Genomic DNA, 17,842 nt, shown 5'->3' on the forward strand with positions numbered 1-17,842 from the left:
CATCAGCCTCAGTCAGGGATGACAGAAGTTGTAGTCGCTACAATACCTGGATGGCCGCAGATTCCCCACCTGCTCATAGGTCTACGCTTCCATTCTAATTCAGGGTTTGGGTTTTCAGCATCGGATATGCCTTCCTCAATAAACAGACAAATAAACAAATAAATAAAACAACATTCTTCCTTTTAGGACTTGTAACAGGAACACACTGCCTCGAACCCAGATGTCAATGACATTTGGCTATATTATAGACACTCTCACTTTGTTCCTATCGCTGCCGCATTTTGAGCTTAACTGGACCCAGATAAAAATAGCTCTGCCACAGTTTTGAACTGCCAGTCAATAACAGAGAAGCCTTCGCTAAGCGCTAAAAGGCACATATTGTGCATCTAAAGACCCAGAGTCAACCTCTCATTAAAAGGATCTTGAGCACCAGGGCTGGGAGCCTCCAAACGCTGCTGGCACTCAGAGGTTTTGCAGCATCGGGTCCCTGGGCTGATTCGGATCAGGACAGCTCCTTTACAGACTAAATTGGCTCACAACCCTGCATTTCTATATCCTGACTGCGGAGAAGCCTGTAGCTCCTCAGTGTGGCAGAGCACGCACTTTACACAGGGAAGATCCCAAGACTCAGATCCTGGCATCTCCAGCTTAAAACACCTTAGGCAGCGGGTGATGGTTGTGACCAGAGAGAACTGCTAACTAGTCCAGTGTAGAAACCGCTAGCCGGGATGGTCCAGTCGCCTTCTTTGAATGACAGGGCGCTGTGGATCAGCTAACCTGAATGAGGGATACGCACCTGAGATTCATTTCCTCCCCTCTGTTTATTACCTTGCTCTGGCCCGGATCTGGAGATGGGATCCGGACAAGGGACGATGTGGGGGATCAGCAACACAGGCTCTGATCTGGAGAGGGGCTTTGGGAAACCTTCCAGCGACCCTTTTGCAGTCTCTGGTCTCCTCCTTTCTTTGCCTCCAGGGCTTCCCCTTCTTGCATGAGCCGACAGACCCCCAAATCCACCGTTTTGCACCCTTTGCAATCCGCAGCGGTTGTATTTATTGTTTATTTGTATGTTATTCCCTCCCAAAAAAGGTAATTTCTAGCCGGAAGAGAGGGTTGGGGAACGGGAAGGAAGTAGGACAGGAAGCTGGCTTTAGCTATTTCCTTCCTCCTTAATTTTTTGTTTTTTCCTGGAGCCTTCTAGGAATCTGATCGCTGGTGGTTTTAACCCATAGATCCTTTGCAGGATCGAGAAGCCAGGAGCGGGGATTGTGTCTCAATTTTGCAGCCCGCCAGAGTTGGGACGTCCTGAGATGAGATGCTGCAGCCTCCAGGCCAGAGAGAGACGCGCTTAGGAGTGGCCCCTGCCTTGCTTTTGAGCGTCCAACCCCGTCATTGCATTGCATAGAAGGAAAATGCTGATTATATTATGGATGCTTTAGCTGAGATTTCTGCATTGCAGGGGGTTGGACTAGATGACCCTTCGACCCATTCCAACTCTACGATTCTGTGAGGATGACGATTGGATCTGCGCTGATTTTATTAAATCCTCATGTTTGCAAACAGTTCACTCTAAATGCACCTCGCCTCTGGCTCTGGCCAGCACCAAAAATCACAGAACTTAGCATGTCCTGGAGTCGCAGTACAAATTTAAAAAAACAAAACGGATCTGATGTTTTGGGTTCTTGTAGCTTTTATAGTGTACAAACTATACTTTTATTCAAAGCACATTATCTTGTGGTAATGATGCCCATGACCTGTGTAAAAAGCAATATATTTTGTCTGCCTCAGACCTTCTGACATCCGTGTCATTCATCATCATCATCATTTTTAATTTGTATACTGCCTTTCTATCTTACAATACTCAAGGCGGTTTACGAGCTGAAGAAACAAAAAATGTACATCTTATAACAATCTAATGCAGTACAAAAATGTGATCATAAAACGTAACTTTAAAATAGGCAACCTCCGTCAAAAAAGTAACATTCAACAATCATTAGAATAGTATAAAATAATAATATCAACATATAAAAGTTAAACAGAAATCCACTCAACAGTTACAATAATATCTAAACTATAATCAATAAAACAACGGCAAGCCACAGTACATAAAACATTACAATACACATTGAGAAGCAGAGGGTGGAGCAAGGCAGGTGGAAAGAGGCCTTGCCTGATGGAGTCTCTCCCCTCACAGTTCTTCCTCCAGGCACAACTTCCTTATGAGGAGGAATGGATGGTCAGATCGTCTTATTGGGGGGGGGGGAGTGGTAGGCAAATCAGGTCTTGATATTGTTGTGTTACTGCCATCTTTGGCAGTGTGCGTTGTAATACACTGTACACCCCATCTAGATTCTGTGAATTCTGCAGTCCCTATATGCTATGCCTAATCAATTGGCATCTACTTCCGTAATTTATTCTGGGAGAGGCAAAGAGTCTTTCACAGGGCTTTGACAACTGGAAAGGAATCCCTGCTCTGGCCAACTTCCAGCTTCTAGGATCTTTGGAGAAAGGGTAGGATCCAGCAGCAAAACAATGGTTGCATCCGGCTGTAGAAATCTTCTTCAGTCATTCCAAAATCACAGGATGAAAAAGGACAGTCGTGACCAGAGACTTCAGGGTGGTACATGGTCCTTGTGCCCCCCACATTTTAGTCTCACAATAGCCTTGCAAACTAGATTAGGCTGAGAGATAGTGAGCAGCTCAGGGTCACTTTGTGACTTATGTGGGAAGGTGGGGATTTGAACCCGAATCTCCCTGGTCCTAGTCTGATACTCTTAACCACCACACCACCATAAATGTCCCCTGCCACTCAATACACTACAGTGGTACCTCAGGTTAAGTACTTAATTCGTTCCGGAGGTCCGTTCTTAACCTGAAATTGTTCTTAACCTGAAGCACCACTTTAGCTAATGGGGCCTCCTGCTGCTGCTGCGCCGCCAGAACACGATTTCTGTTCTCATCCTGAAGCAAAGTTCTTAACCTGAGGTACTATTTCTGGGTTAGCGGAGTCTGTAACCTAAAGTGTATGTAACCTGAAGTGTATGTAACCCGAGGTACCACTGTAGATTTCAATTAAAGATTCAAACCATAGATGTTTATGAAAGATTAAGCACATTTGCATAAAACTCATTGACGAAGCATGGAGGGCAAAACTCATAGTTGCCAACTCCTAGGGGCTAAGGTCCCTTCAGTATCCCATGGAATATTTGAGGGGACCGTCTGCCAACCCAGTTGATGGGCATTGCCATTCAAATGGGTGTGTGTGTGTGTGCTGCATCATGTAATCGATTATGCAGGGTGGTGCTTACCTGCCCCCCCATTTTATTTAAGTTGGTACCCCTGGCAGAACTGGACTTTCTTTAGGGTAGGACAACATACCAGATACGGTATGTTTAGAGTTCCTTGGTGTAAATTTATTCATGTTTCAGAGCAGTATTTGAAAGATCCTTGCTGTTTGGAAACTGTTGCATGGCAAAAAATCAGTTACAACGTGGAAGTACAGAATTACTAACAAAAGCATCCTTTTATTGTCATATGACAGGCACCAAAGTCAAGACTTTCCCCATTTACTCCCCCACCCGAAAATGTTTTCTGAGATCTTTGTCCTCTCTAGTTCCAGCAAACAGGTTGGAGGCATAAAATCAAGGAAGCCATTTTTACTGAAGAGTCTTTATCTCTTCCAGTTACCAGACCAGCCAAGGGCTGCAAAGCTATGCTTCAGATCCAAAGAGCCCTGTCAGATGTTCAGGGTCAGCCGCGCATCCTAATTCCCTGAAATGACAACTGGGGACGGTCAAAGGTGCAACAGCACTTTCTGTCAGAAGCCTTAAAGATAACTTCTCCTTTGTGGGAATGCGTAAGAGAGTCGCCAGTATCACGTATGATGTTTGAACATTTCCCCCACATGTCACCAGAGCAGAGAGAGGTCATTCTCAATAGTGGATTCTCTTCTGATTAGAAAGACAAAATGATTTGGGAGGAAAGCCTTCCTTGAAGTCGCCAGGGGATCCAAGGATCCAGCCTGTCATGATTCCTTGATATATACTGAGCAAAACTGAGCTGAGGCAGATCCCACACAAAAGGACTCTGTTCAGCTGGAGGTTCTGGTTGGTGATGAAATGCAAGTTTGCAGGTGTTTATTTACTCCACCTGAGCACCTAATCGTATCTCAAACTCAGTGAGGAACAAGCGACTGGGCACAATTGAGAAGGCTTCATGGATTTCCACAGGACGTGTTCCAAAGTCAGGACAAGGCGAGAAAAGACTGTCAAGTTCCTCAAAGGCAGCCAGACCCCCAGAGTGTGGGAATGTTCAGGGAGGCAGGAGAGGATATCTTGTTTAATTATATCCTTCCCAACTTGTGTTAACAAGTTCTATAATTTAGCAGAGTAACATTCCCTTTTTCCCTTTTCTTCTTGGGAGAAAAGCAATGGTAAACCTAGACAGCATCTTAAAAAGCAAAGACATCACCTTGTCAACAAAGGTCCGTATAGTTAAAGCAATGGTTTTCCCTGTAGTGATGAATGGAAGTGAGAGCTGGACCATAAAGAAGGCTGATCGCCGAAGAATTGATGCTTTTGAATTCTGGTGCTGGAGGAGACACTTGAGAGTCCCATGGACTGAAAGAAGATCAAACCTATCCATTCTTAAGAAAATCAGCCCTGAGTGCTCACTGGCAGGACAGATCGTGAAGCTGAGGCTCCAATACTTTAGCCACCTCATGAGAAGAGAAGACTCCCTGGAAAAGACCCTGATGTTGGGAAAGATGGAGGGCACAAGGAGAAGGGGACGACAGAGGACGAGATGGTAGGGCAGTGTTCTCGAGGCTACCAGCATGAGTTTGACCAAACTGTGGGAGGCAGTGGAAGACAGGAGGGCCTGGCGTGCTCTGGTCCATGGGGTCACGAAGAGTCAGACACAACTAAACGACAACAACATTCCCTTTTTAAACTTGTACTGTACAGCGGACAACGTTTGCCAGGCTTGTATAAGCCTCTAAAATAAGTTTCCTGGTAATTTCCCCTTTATTCCCTCTTAAAAAGATTAGACACGAGACAGTCTTGTATAAAAGTATAAAATAGTTTACTCACATTCTGTTCACAGATGGATCCCAGAAGGCAAACTTAAGTTACAAAATATATACACCTGGAATCTATCCCATAAGGAGATAGCTCATTTGTCCTCTCTTGGCTGGAAGCCAAGAGAGCATCTCAGACTAAGAAGATGTTGCTGTTAGCTATTCCACTTGGCACCTTTAATTCTTTTATGATCTGCTGTCCAAGCGTGAAAAGCTCGCGGCTCCTTTCTGTCTTTATGATACGATGTTGGCTGCTAGGCTGACGACTGTGAACAGAACAGAAACAGACTTAGGAGTACTTTGCTTTCTTTTGGATCTGCAGTCCTTTGCAAAATGTCCTTGTTTATTGCAGAACCAACAACTCTTGGCAGCTTTAAATGCAGTTGTATCACCACAAGTTTGCATATGGCATTCCTCATTATTTCTGGAAATAGGAGTGCTTATCATGCAAGCCTCCCTTCTGTCCAACTCGCCCATTAATCTTGCCGTTACCCCTTCCACAGGTAATTGTGCTGGTGGAACAGCAGATATCTGGCTAGCTACACCATCAAAGTCCTCATTAAGGGAACAAAGAATGGTAAATACATACTGAATATCAGGTATCTCCATGTCCCTTTGAATCAATTCACCGCGTATGGCCTCCAGACGTCTCAAGTGTGCCACCAAATCACCACAAGGCTGCAACTTCGTCTGGTACAGCTGCTTTAAAAAAGTCAATGCAGACGCAGACTCTTTTCTAATATGTACTGCTGCAAGACTGTCCCACATTTCTTTGGCAGTTTTCTTATTCCTCATGTAGACTACTTGCTGGTTGCTGACAGCCAAATTAATTATCGCCCTGGTTTTAAAACTAGGTCACGTCATTTGCTCTGGCCTTTAAAGAAATACACATCTTGTGGAACAATAATAAACCATCAAATTTAAAGAGACCATTCAACAGTTGCTTCTTCGACAAATGGAGTCAGAGAGAGAGATGGCTGCCTCCCCTGTGCTATTTTGTTACCTGCAAAGGTGAGGTCACGCCCACCTCTGGTCACATGTAGAGGAAGTTTGTCCCAGCCCAGGTGGAAACAGGAAGTTCCGACTGGCTGGTCCAGACACCCCCTCTTTATGTCCACTCTAGGAATGTTGTATTTGACTGCTCTGTGTTTCACATCCCACACACCAGAGGCACCAGTCACTAGGTAGAGATGGGAAGTTCTATTTGATCTGAAGGATCCTTGTGGGGCCACCGAGGAGGCTCTCTCCATGGTGGAGCTTTCGATGCGTGATGACGTTGGAGCTCTGGCTGAACGTTTTCCCACAGTCAGGGCACATGTAGGGCTTTTCGCCTGTGTGGATTCTCCGGTGTTTTGTGAGGGACGAGTTGACGTTGAAGCTCTTCCCGCAGTCGGCGCAGACGTAAGGCTTCTCTCCCGTGTGGACTCTGAGGTGCGTCGTCAAGTGGGCCCGTTGGCTGTAGCTCCTCCCGCAGTCCGGGCACTGGTAGGGTTTCTCTCCCGTGTGGATTCTCTGGTGTCTGGCAAGGTTGGAGATGACGGTGAAGCTTTTCCCACAGTCCCCGCAGATGTAAGGGGTCTCCCCCGTGTGGGTGCGCTGGTGAGTGATAAGGTAGGAGCTGGTGGTGAAACTCTTCCCACAGTCGCCACACTTGAAGCGCTTCTCTCGGCGGTACGGGCTCTGCTGGCGCCTGGCCAGGCGAGGCCTTTCGGGGAAACTCTTCCCCCAGTCGGTGCCGTCGTAGGGTTTCTCCACGGTGTGGATTCTCTGGTGAGCAATGAGCTTGGAGCTGATGGGGAAGCTTTTGCCGCACTCTGGGCAGACGTAGGGCTTCTCGCCCGTATGGAGCCTCTGGTGCGTGATGAGGTTTGAGCTGCCGCTGAAGCGCTTCCCGCAGTAGCGGCACTCGTAAGGCTTCTCGCCCGTGTGGATTCTCCGGTGTTTGATAAGGTCGGAGCTGACGTTGAAGCTTTTCCCACACTCCAGGCACTGGTAAGGCCTTTCCCCGGTGTGGAGGCGCAGGTGAGTAACCAGGTGAGACCTCTGGCTGCAGCAGCGCCCGCAGTCGGGGCACTGGTACGGCTTCTCTCCCGTGTGGCTCCTCTGGTGGCGCAGAAGGTTCGACACCACATTGAAGCTTTTCCCGCATTCGTTGCACGCGTACGGCTTCTCCCCGGTGTGGATGCGCTGGTGAGTGATGAGGGCCGAGCTGTGGCCAAATTCTTTCCCGCAGTCGGGGCATTTGTAGGGCTTCCTCCCAACGTGGGTCCTCTGGTGGCGGATGAGGTTCGAGAAGAGGCCAAAGCCTCTCCCGCAGTCGGCACAGCGGTGGAGCTTCATGCTCCCGTGAAGTCTCTGGCGGCTAATGAGGTTGGGGGGCCGGGCCTTAAGGATCTTCCCACGCTCCTTGTGATGGTTGCTGAGCCCCTGGTGGGTCGCACAGTCCTGAGGGCCCCCAAGAACCTCCATATAGGGAGGAGGGCAAGCCCAGCTCTCTCTGAGGAAGCTTTCATCTCGCTTCTCGTGGGATTCCCACTTCTTAGTGTCTGAGGACCCCCTTCTTACACAGGCCATGCGAGACCTCACAGTCTCTGGGTACTCTTCCTTGTTTTCACTCTCTGAAAAGAAACCCACATGAATGTGTCATTCACAGATCCTGGAGAATCCTCCGGAAAAAATAACCTCTCAAAGGACCTGTTGATGGCATTTTACCATTGTACGGTTGAGAGTGTATTAACTTATGGTCTCCGTGTGTGGTTTGGGAGCTGCACGGTCAGGGAAAAAACAATGTTGTCCAGGGTTCTAAAGACTGCGGAGAGAATAATTGGATGCACTCTCCCTACCTTGGATCAATTCTATGCTTCCAGGTGCCATAAGAAAGCTGCAGAGATAGTGCAGGATAGTGCGCATCCCGGAAATTATCTCTTTCAGCTTTTTACCTTCTGGAAAAAGGTACAAGGTTATAGCCGCCTGAGAAACAGTTTCTGTTCAAATGCGATTTTGGTTTTAAACGCAGTGTAAGGTAGTCCATGAGGGACGCGGGTGGCGCTGTGGGTTAAACCACAAAGCCTAGGACTTTCCGATCAGAAGGTCGGCGGTTCGAATCCCCGCGACAGTGTGAGCTCCCGTTGCTCGGTCCCTGCTCCTGCCAACCTTGCAGTTCGAAAGCACGTCAAAGTGCAAGTAGATAAATAGGTACCGCTCCGGCGGGAAGGCAAACAGCGTTTCCGTGCGCTGCTCTGGTTTGCCAGAAGTGGCTTAGTCATGCTGGCCACATGACCCGGAAGCTGTACACCGGCTCCCTCGGCCAATAAAGTGAGATGAGTGCCACAACCCCAGAGTCGGTCACGACTGGACCTAATGGGAGTATATTGTATTTAATTATGGGGTATCAGAGTTTTTAGGGGGTTAACCAGGCTGGGATAGCAGGCTTGTTGGTTTCTGAATGTCTGATGTAGATTTTCAATTTCGTTGTTCTGTATGGGACAATGACAATAAAGATTATCGTATTGTATCGTTTCGTATCATATCGTAAAGCCCAAAATGGCTCCCGTTACCACAGCGGCCGGAATGGCATGGACTCCAAAGGCCTGATTCTAGAGGTCAGACATGGCAAACCCATGCCCCTCCAGATCTTGCTGGACTCTACAACTCCCGTCAGCCCCAGGGTGCATGTCTAATCATCAGGAATGATGGGAGTTGTAGTCCAACAGCATCTTGCACAGATGGCGCAGGTAACTTAGCGCTGCGTTAGATGCAAGGCCTCGTTTTGGATGCCTGCTACAAACTCTCTTGTTTTGGCAAGCCCACCCAAACATGCAGTTTTCACAGAATCACTTGATTTTTACTCCTATTTGGGTAGTTTTATTATGTGTGCTGTTATTTAAGTCTGTTTTATCTTTTTAAAAATGAATATTTTATACTACTCTATTTGAACGGCATATAAATCTTGCAAAACAAAAAACAAAACAAGGCCCAAAAACCTCCAGGAACCCATTGCTTGCTCCGTGAGCTCCTGACCTGGGCGAGATGGGACTGGGCAAGGAGAGCTCACAAGGACTGCCTGGGATTCCCAGCTATCTTAATGAATATTAGGGAAAATGTTGGAATGAAACTATCTGGCTTTAGTAGAAATGATATAAGGAGTTATGTATAAATAAGTATTAAGTTTTAAGGTATTTTATGGTAAGATAAGGTCAAAATAAATTAAGGCAAATTGAATAACAGAATATAGTGAAAGATGGAAAGGATTTGCTGAGTTAATTAATAGGTAGACTGTTCAGATAAATTACTCAACAAAAATTGAGAAAGATGGAAAGAATTTGCTGAAACAATTAATTAAACTAGAACACCAAAAGGGAGGTGTGAGGTCAATGAAACAAGCAAATGAAAGATAAAGATATGGAATATGGGATCTGTGGTTTTTTTTTTGTGGTATTGTTGTATTGGTTTTTATGTACCTTCCCCCCCCCTTTTTATGTATTGTAGTGTGTGTTTTGTTGAATTTTTTTCTTTTTTCTTTAATCTTTAAACTTTTAATAAATATTATTTTTTTAAAAAAGAGAGAGAGATTCCCAGCTATGGTCTCCATTTGAATCATCACTATCTCTTGGGCTCTTGGCTTCCTCTGAGTACTGGAGATAAAGCCCCCAGGCCGTTTCTTCTCCTTCTGGTTGGGCACCCCCAGCAGAACTTGGAGATCCTGTTTTTGATAGACAGAATCTCCCGTCAGGTAAATACCAGAATTCTTTTCTGAGAGGCTGCACGTGCATTCAACTAAGTCCTTTCATGTGCAGAACAACTTCCTCAAGTGCATCTCAACTCCAAACGCCCGTGGACCATTCCCAAATCTGCTGTGGGAGGGATGGGGGAACTCCCATAGAAGATTTGGGAGCAAGTGGGTAAAAGAGAGAGAAGAAATTTGGTCAGAGAAGTCGTTCTACACGCAGTTATTCAGTTGGATGCAACGATTTGTGCACAGGAATATATATACCTGACACCTTTTCTCTGCCAGAGCTCCAGTTAAATCCTTCCTGTTTGCCCAGGGATGGAGAACCCGTAGTCCTCCAGTTATGAGTGGACTCCAATTCCCATCAGCCCCAGTCAGAGTGAGTGGATGTCCACCTCCCATCTTCAACCACAAAACCACAGACACGTCGCAGACCACCAGAGTGAAACTCACAGATCTCTGGTAGCCTGCGAACCACAGTTTGAGAACCCCTGTCCTAAAGTAAAACTTTTTCTTCCAGTCATTGTGTGCATGTTTCAAAAGGCCGACACACAACAAAGGTTTGGCTCATAAAAAAAACCCAACAACAAAGCCAAACCCCAGAAGTTTAAAAATAGCAACTGAAAATGATATTACCTAGCATGCATTTCTTTATCTCCAAGAAAGGATGTCCAATCTTTGGTGTCCCTTAGATTTGCATCTGACTGCCACATGGGACAAAGTGCAGGCAATCTGTCCAGAGCGCTTGAGCTACTTCAGAGGACGGTCATGTCCGGGAGAAACCCAGAACTAAAGAGTTTGAGGGCGGTCCTAGTGCAGCAAAGCCAAGGGTGATGCAGTGGCTCACAGAAAGACAGAAATAACTGGGGCTTTTTACCTGGGGCTGCTGCACAGTCCTCTTCTTCCCCTACTGCAGTATCATTTGTGGGGGATGCTTGGTCAGGGTGAGACAGGTGCACTGTTTTCTCCCCTTCTTCATCAAATCCAAACTTTTCTTCTTCTTCTTCCTCCTCTGGTGTGCCCAGCTCCTAAAACAACAAGGAAGAAGAAGAGTTTGGGTTTGATATCCGGCTTTATCACTACCCGAAGGAGTCTCAAAGCGGCTAACATTCTCCTTTCCCTTCCTCCCCCACAACAAACACTCTGTGAGGTGAGTGGGGCTGAGAGACTTCAGAGAAGTGTGACTGGCCCAAGGTCACCCAGCAGCTGCATGTGGAGGAGCAGGGAAGCGAACCCGGTTCACCAGATTACGACTCCGCCGCTCTTAACCACTACACCACACTGGCTCTCCTGTCTGCTGTATTAACAACAATCGCACCAGGATGGCGGCAGGGCGTAGCCTTCCTGTGCCCAGGGGTCTGTGTGTTCCACACTAACAAAATCCTAAATTCCTGTGCCATGAAAAGATGATAGTAATATAAAATAACTATAATTATGAAATAAAATAAAATAATAATAATAGTAATAGTAATTTATTTATACGCCGTCCACCTGGCTGGGTTTCCCCAGCCACCTTGGGTGGCATCCAACAGGTTAAAAACAGAATAAAACATCAAACATTAAAAACTTCCCAACACAGGGCTGCCTTCAGATGTCTTCTAGAAGTCAGATAGTTGTTTATTTCCTTGACATCTGATGGGAGGGCGTTCCACAGGGTGGGCACCACCACCGAGAAGGCCCTCTGCCTGGTTCCCTGTAACCTCACATCCCACAGTGAGGGAACTGCCAGAAGGTCCTCGGAGCTGGACCTCAGTGTCCAGGCTAAACGATGGGGATGGAGACGCTTCTTCAGGTATACTGGGGACGAGGCCATTTAGGGCAGGCATCCCCAAACTCGGCCCTCCAGTTGTTTTGGGACTACAATTCCCATCATCCCTGACCACTGGTCCTGTTAGCTAGAGATGATGGAGTTGTAGTCTCAAAATAGCTGGAGGGCAGAGTTTGGGGATGCCTGGTTTAGGGCTTTAAAGGTCAACACCAACACTTTGAATTGTGCTCGGAAATGTACTGGGAGCCAATGTAGGTCTTTCAGGACTGGTGTTATATGGTCTTGGCGGCCACTCCCAGTCACCAGTCTAGCTGCTGCATTCTGGATTAGTTGTAGTTTCCGGGTCACCTTCAAAGGTAGCCCCACGTAGAGTGCATTGCATAGTCCAAGCGGGAGATAACCAGAGCATGCACCACTCTGGCAAGACAGTCTGGGGGCAGGTAGGGTCTCAGCCTGCGTACCAGATAGAGCTGATAAACAGCTGCCCTGGACACAGAATTGACCTGTGCCTCCATGGACAGCTGTGAGTCCAAAATGACTCCCGGGCTGTGCACCTGGTCCTTCAGGGGCACAGTTAGCCCATTCAGGACCAGGGAGTCCTCCATACCTGCCCACACCCTGTCCCCCAAAACAGTGCTTCTGTCTTGTCAGGATTCAACCTCAATCTGTTAGCTGCCATCCATCCTCCAACCACCTCCAGACACTCACACAGGACCTTCACTGGTTCTGATTTAAAAGAGATGTAGACCTGGGTATCACCTGCATATGGCAACATGTCTAAGACCACAACCCTATACTTCAGTAGTAGGGAAACTTTGGTCCTCAATACGTTGTTGGACTCTCATCAACTCTGACCATGCTGGTTTGGGCTGATGGGATTTAAAGGGCCGAAGGCTTCCCAACCCCAGTCTACATACTTTCTGAATGAATGAGAAGCACACGAAACTACTACTGCATTCAAACCAACCAAACCAACTAGATTGTGCCCCAGAGGACTGATCTGTTCCCCTTCATGGTACTCAAATCCCAACTCTTGAGATGCACACCTTTCTTGTTCACAGGCATGATGGCTCAGAAACCTTCTTGAAATTGCCAGTACTAAAATAAACCATGTGAAGATCTCCCCCCTACCTGAGCTGGTTCTGCTGTAGCCATTCCTTCTTTCAGCAGAATGCACCGGGTTGGGGCAGAAGATGGCAGGCGGATATGTGGCAGGCTGTGATGTAAAAAACAAAAATATAGCAAAAGGGTTCATTTTTAAGAAGGGATCCAGTACACTCCATGCCACAAACTCTGTGCTTCTCCTCTCAGTTTGATGGAGGGACCTGGCAGATGTTCCCAGGTTCAGTAATAATAATAATTTAATAATAATTTATTATTTATACCCTGCCCATCTGGCTGGGTTTTCCCAGCCACTCTGGGCGGCTTCCAGGTTAAAGTCCCTGGCATTTCCAGTTTGAAAAGGACCAGGAAGCAGGTGATGTGGGGGAGGCCTCTGCTGGAGACCTGCTGCCAGACAGAGTAGGCATCACTGCGCCAGCTGCTAGATGGACAAATATTTAGGCAACTTCCCAAGCTCCTTTCCAGCAAGATACCTGAGTGTTTTATAAAGGCCTGTTTCAGGGATGGGGAACCTTAGATCTTGAGGTGCAGTGGGGAATTCTGACCTCCCCCCCAAGACTCTCTGGAGGCTCTGCTTTGTAACCTCCATGAGAGTTTTTGCCTGGCTGGAGGGTGTGATCTTCAAATACAAATACAGTGGTACCTCGGGTTAAGTACTTAATTCGTTCCGGAGGTCCGTACTTAACTTGAAAAAGATCTTAACCTGAAGCACCACTTTAGCTAATGGGGCCTCCTGCTGTTGCCGCGCTGCCAGAGCACGATTTCTGTTCTCATCCTGAAGCAAAGTTCTAAACCTGAAGCACTATTTCTGGGTTAGCGGAGTCTGTAACCTGAAGCATATGTAACCTGAAGCGTATGTAACCCGAGGTACCACTGTATTTGCATTAGGCTGATTGTTAGGGTTAAGAAACTGCAGATCGAATAATAATAATAATATTTTTTTATTTATATCCCGCCCTCACCAGCCGAAGCCGGGCTCAGAGCAGCTAACAACAAGAAAAGTAACACAGCATTCTAAAATCAATATTCTAAAATCAATTCAAAATCAAATTAGTAGCAACCACTGGGTCAGAGTTCTACGAGGATCACCAAACGAGGGGGTCAGACTGTGCCTTGGCCAAAACAAAACAACTCTCTCGTATGGCTCTCAGATCATTACCCATTGTCAGCTGACCTGACATTCCCCAGCAACGTAGCAGGAGGAAAAGGGGACGGAGACCCCGTCCTGCCCCACGCCACAGTAGAGTGTCCGGCTGTTCCGGAGTTAATCGCTGGCTCCCCTCTTGGGGAGGTTGAGTCCAGGGAGTAGGTGGGCACGCAGTCCCCACTTCGGTCGGGCGCGCAGGAGTGGGCGGAGACCCGAAAGGTTTCTCTCGCTCTGCAGGCGCCGATCAGCTACTGGGCGCCTCAGGCGAAGGGGGTTTTTCCTGGCCAATAATAAAGTCATAGAAAAAGTCGATTTCCGATCGCAGCGCCCCATGCGACCCCTCGCCGCCCTCCTTCCTCCCCAGCTACTTCCAGCCCCTTCCTGTGCCGGCAGAAAAGCAAACCCCGCTACAACAGTCGCTGCAGCGAGGAAAGAGAGAAAAAGTAGGCAGGCAGGAAGGGGGATCAAAACAAAACAAAACAGCAACCTCTGCGCGGGGTCTGGGGGAGCTGCAAGGCATGTTATATATATATAAAACAGATGTCAAATTACTATGCGGGAGGGTGGCGCCTTCCGTTTTCTATACATGCAACTGCACGCGCGTGGGGAAAGAAGGCAGGGTTGCGAACTGAGCCGCGTGGAAGGGGGGAAGCGCCACAGCCTGCACTGCTCTTCTGCAAAGGGGGAGATTCCCCAAGAATGCAGCTAAGGCTTGTAGAGTAAGGTCGCTACAGCAGCAGGCAATGCAAGGGTAAGGATACGTGACTTTGTAACGTGGGAATGAGCGCCGTAGTCCTTGGGTGAGATCTGATCACCCCTTGTCAGAACACAGGGGGGCTTCCGAAGCAAGCAAGCCAGCAACCCCAAATCACACCGCTGTTGCAATGTTCCTCAAATTACGCAGAGCCTGGGCATCTGTAAATGGGGCTGGGAGAGTCAATAGCAGCTTCTTATTTTCCTAAAGTTGCTCCTCCGGCGGCCTTTCCCAATAATCACCATCCTTTAATATCTTTAAAATGTTTTACTACAAGCGTTCCTCTGAAGTTTTGTTTCAAGTGAAGAGCTTTGCTGTTGAGAACCACCGAGATACACAATTAAAAAACAGGACTGTAACATGAAAGTGTGAAAAGCCTCTTTTTTTAAAATCTTGAAAATATTCCTTCTCCCACCTTTATGAGTAAGACTACAGTATGGGCAAATTTCTCCCCAGAACTTGATAATTTATTTTGTATGCCTTCAGGGTGGAGCTAGGCTGGGGACAGTGTTTGAATAATCAGTTTGTTGCTCCTATTCCAAGGCACTAAAATCATAATCTTAAAGCTGGAAGGGACCTCATGGGTCATCTAGTCCAACCTCCCCCCAATGCTGGAATCTCAGCTAAAGCATCCATGACAGGTGGCCATCTAACCTCTGCTTAAAATCACTTTGACTTCTATGAATCCTGATTTTACATCACAGATGGGGAACCTGTGGCCATTCTGCAAACTGCCCAATGAATGTTTAGCAAATTATGCTCAGAAGCAGCTCACAGGAACAGTTTTAAAGTCATCAATATTTAAAGCACAAGAAAAGCAAGCACATTCCCTAAATACTGTATATTCCTTGCAATAGCACCTTAGAGACCAACTAAGTTTGTTATTGGCATGAGCTTTTGTGTGCATGCACACTTGGTATCTGAAGAAGTGTGCATGCACACGAAAACTCATACCAATAACAAACTTAGCTGGTCTCTAAGGTGCTACTGGAAGGAATTTTTTTATTTTGTTTCAACTATGGCAGACCAACACGGCTAATATAGTATTTTATATCTGCCAAGCTAAACAAAGCATTCATACTTAAAAATATATACAGTGGTACCTTGGGTTAAGAACTTAATTCGTTCCGGAGGTCCATTCTTAACCTGAAATTGTTCTTAACCTGAAGCACCACTTTAGCTAATGGGGCCTCCTGCTGCCAGCACATGATTTCTGTTCTCATCCTGAAGCAAAGTTCTTAACCTGAGGTACTATTTCTGGGTTAGTGGAGTCTGTAACTTGAAGCGTCTGTAACCTGAGGTACCACTGTATCCCTAAATGTATGGAACCTTATGGCTGAGAAAGCTGTTGAAACCAGGTCTCCTATGCCCAAGTCGAACAATATCGCTGGCTTTACAGAGCCATGAGCTGTGGTGCTTGGAACACTCACCGCCAAACATCAGACATGTTCAGATAGTTGATCTTGGTGGTGGCCTGCCTAAGTAATACATTGGAATGTAGGTAGGAAACATTATTGGCTCCTCAACCAATTGTGTAACAGAAAAACCACATGCTTAGGTATGTATGACACATCCGTCTTTCTGAATCAGAGGCTGCCTACCAGGAGGGTGGGTAGCTTTTTGCCTCAGAGCTCCCCTTCAGGCTGAAAAAGGTTCCCCATCCCTGGGCTAGACTAAGGCTGTGTATTGTTCATTCCAATTTTTTGTAAGTTGCTCTTCAACTTTATCAGGGCAGATTTTTTTTTGTTAAAAAAGCACTTCTTCACACAGCGCATAGTTAAAACCATGGAACTGGTTCCTGCAGAAGGCAGTGGTGGCCACCAAGTTTTGCAAGAGGCTTGGGCAGATTTATGGAGAAGACTTATCAGTGGCTGGTAGCCATGATGTCCCTATGCTCCGCTTCCAGAGCTGGAGCCAGAATTGCTTCTGGATATCAGTTGTATCTGGATATCATCTTGAGAGTCCCATGGACTGCAAGAAGATCAAACGCATCCATTCTTAAGGAAATCAGCCCTGAGTGCGCACTGGAAGGACAGATCCTGAAGCTGAGGCTCCAGTATTTGGCCACCTCATGAGAAGAGAAGACTCGCTGGAAAAGACCCTGATGTTGGGAAAGATGGAGGGCACAAGGAGAAGGGGGCGACAGAGGACGAGATGGTTGGATAGTGTTTTCGAGGTTACCAGCATGAGTTTGACCAAACTGCGGGAGGTAGTGGAGGACAGAGGTGCCTGGCGTGCTCTGGTCCATGGGGTCACGAAGAGTCGGGCACGACTAAACGACAACAAAATCAGTTGTTGGAAGCCGCAGGAGGGAAGAGGAATCGCACTCAGGTCCTGCTTGGCAATTGATCAATTTGGTCAGTCGCTTTATGTAACCCAGGGCAACATCCTTACTACAGCAGAAACGGAGAGGTGACAACATTATAAAATCGGGAAGGGTAACCACTTCCCCACCCCTTTCAAATTAAATCCCTTCTCCAGTGGGTGGAAGATCATTCAGGGGCCAAGGATAGCTCAGTCGGTAGAGCATGAGACTCTTAATCTCAGGGTCCTGAGTTCCCACGTTGGACGAAAACACAGGAGCCAACTCCTAGAGGCTCTTTTGGTTCCCCCCAATAAAATATTTGAGGGGGTCGCCCCCCTCCCCAGTTGATAGGCATTGCCGTTCAAATGGTGTTTGCGTGCCATGTCTTGTGATGCGGGATGGGGGCCTACCTGGGCCACCCCAATAATTTATTCCAGTTGGCACCCCTGGGCGAAAGATTCCTGCATTGCATGGGGGTTTTTGGACCCTCGTGGTCCCTCTTTCCAACTCTGCAATTCTCCGATTTCCCTCCAAAGGTAAGGATTCCCCAGAACGCACCGAAACCGCTCGCCTTCTAGAATGCACCCAACGATCTAGAACGCGCCCAACGATCTAGAACGCGCCCAACGATCTAGAACGCCGACGGAGATTCTTTTTCCACTCTCCGCGGGGGGGGGGCGGGACCCCTTTTTCCTTCGTGGGAAAACTCGCACGGGCAGGTCGTGAAGAAACATTTTAAGGTCACCGCGGAGGAAACTCCGATGAGAGCAGCAACAAGTCCAGAAGGCATAAATATAGATATATTCCAGATAGGATCGATCGATTTATTAATTAAAGAGAGCAAGCTCTTCTTCATCCACCCCATCTTTCATCCACACACCCCAAACACCCCCCCACTCTCTGCAAGAGCCACTCGCGATCCCGATCTGGGGGTCCTCGC

General features: G+C 47.3%; 1 protein-coding gene across 1 annotated transcript in view; it reads right to left on the reverse strand.

The window, feature by feature from the left end:
- Positions 1-14,203, reverse strand: part of LOC114590933 (uncharacterized) — a 33,476-nt gene extending 19,273 nt beyond the window's left edge. The window contains exons 1-5 of the mRNA XM_077923514.1: positions 13,856-14,203; positions 12,706-12,790; positions 10,684-10,834; positions 6,281-7,695; positions 829-1,096 (exon numbers count right to left, since the gene is read on the reverse strand). Coding sequence (XP_077779640.1) covers positions 829-1,096; positions 6,281-7,695; positions 10,684-10,834; positions 12,706-12,729 — 1,858 coding nt within the window. The 5' untranslated portion in view covers positions 12,730-12,790; positions 13,856-14,203. The remainder of the gene's footprint in view (positions 1-828; positions 1,097-6,280; positions 7,696-10,683; positions 10,835-12,705; positions 12,791-13,855) is intronic.
- Positions 14,204-17,842: the final 3,639 nt, after the last annotated feature.

This window comes from Podarcis muralis, chromosome 2 (genome assembly GCF_964188315.1).
Source record: "Podarcis muralis chromosome 2, rPodMur119.hap1.1, whole genome shotgun sequence".
Lineage (NCBI taxonomy): Eukaryota > Metazoa > Chordata > Lepidosauria > Squamata > Lacertidae > Podarcis > Podarcis muralis.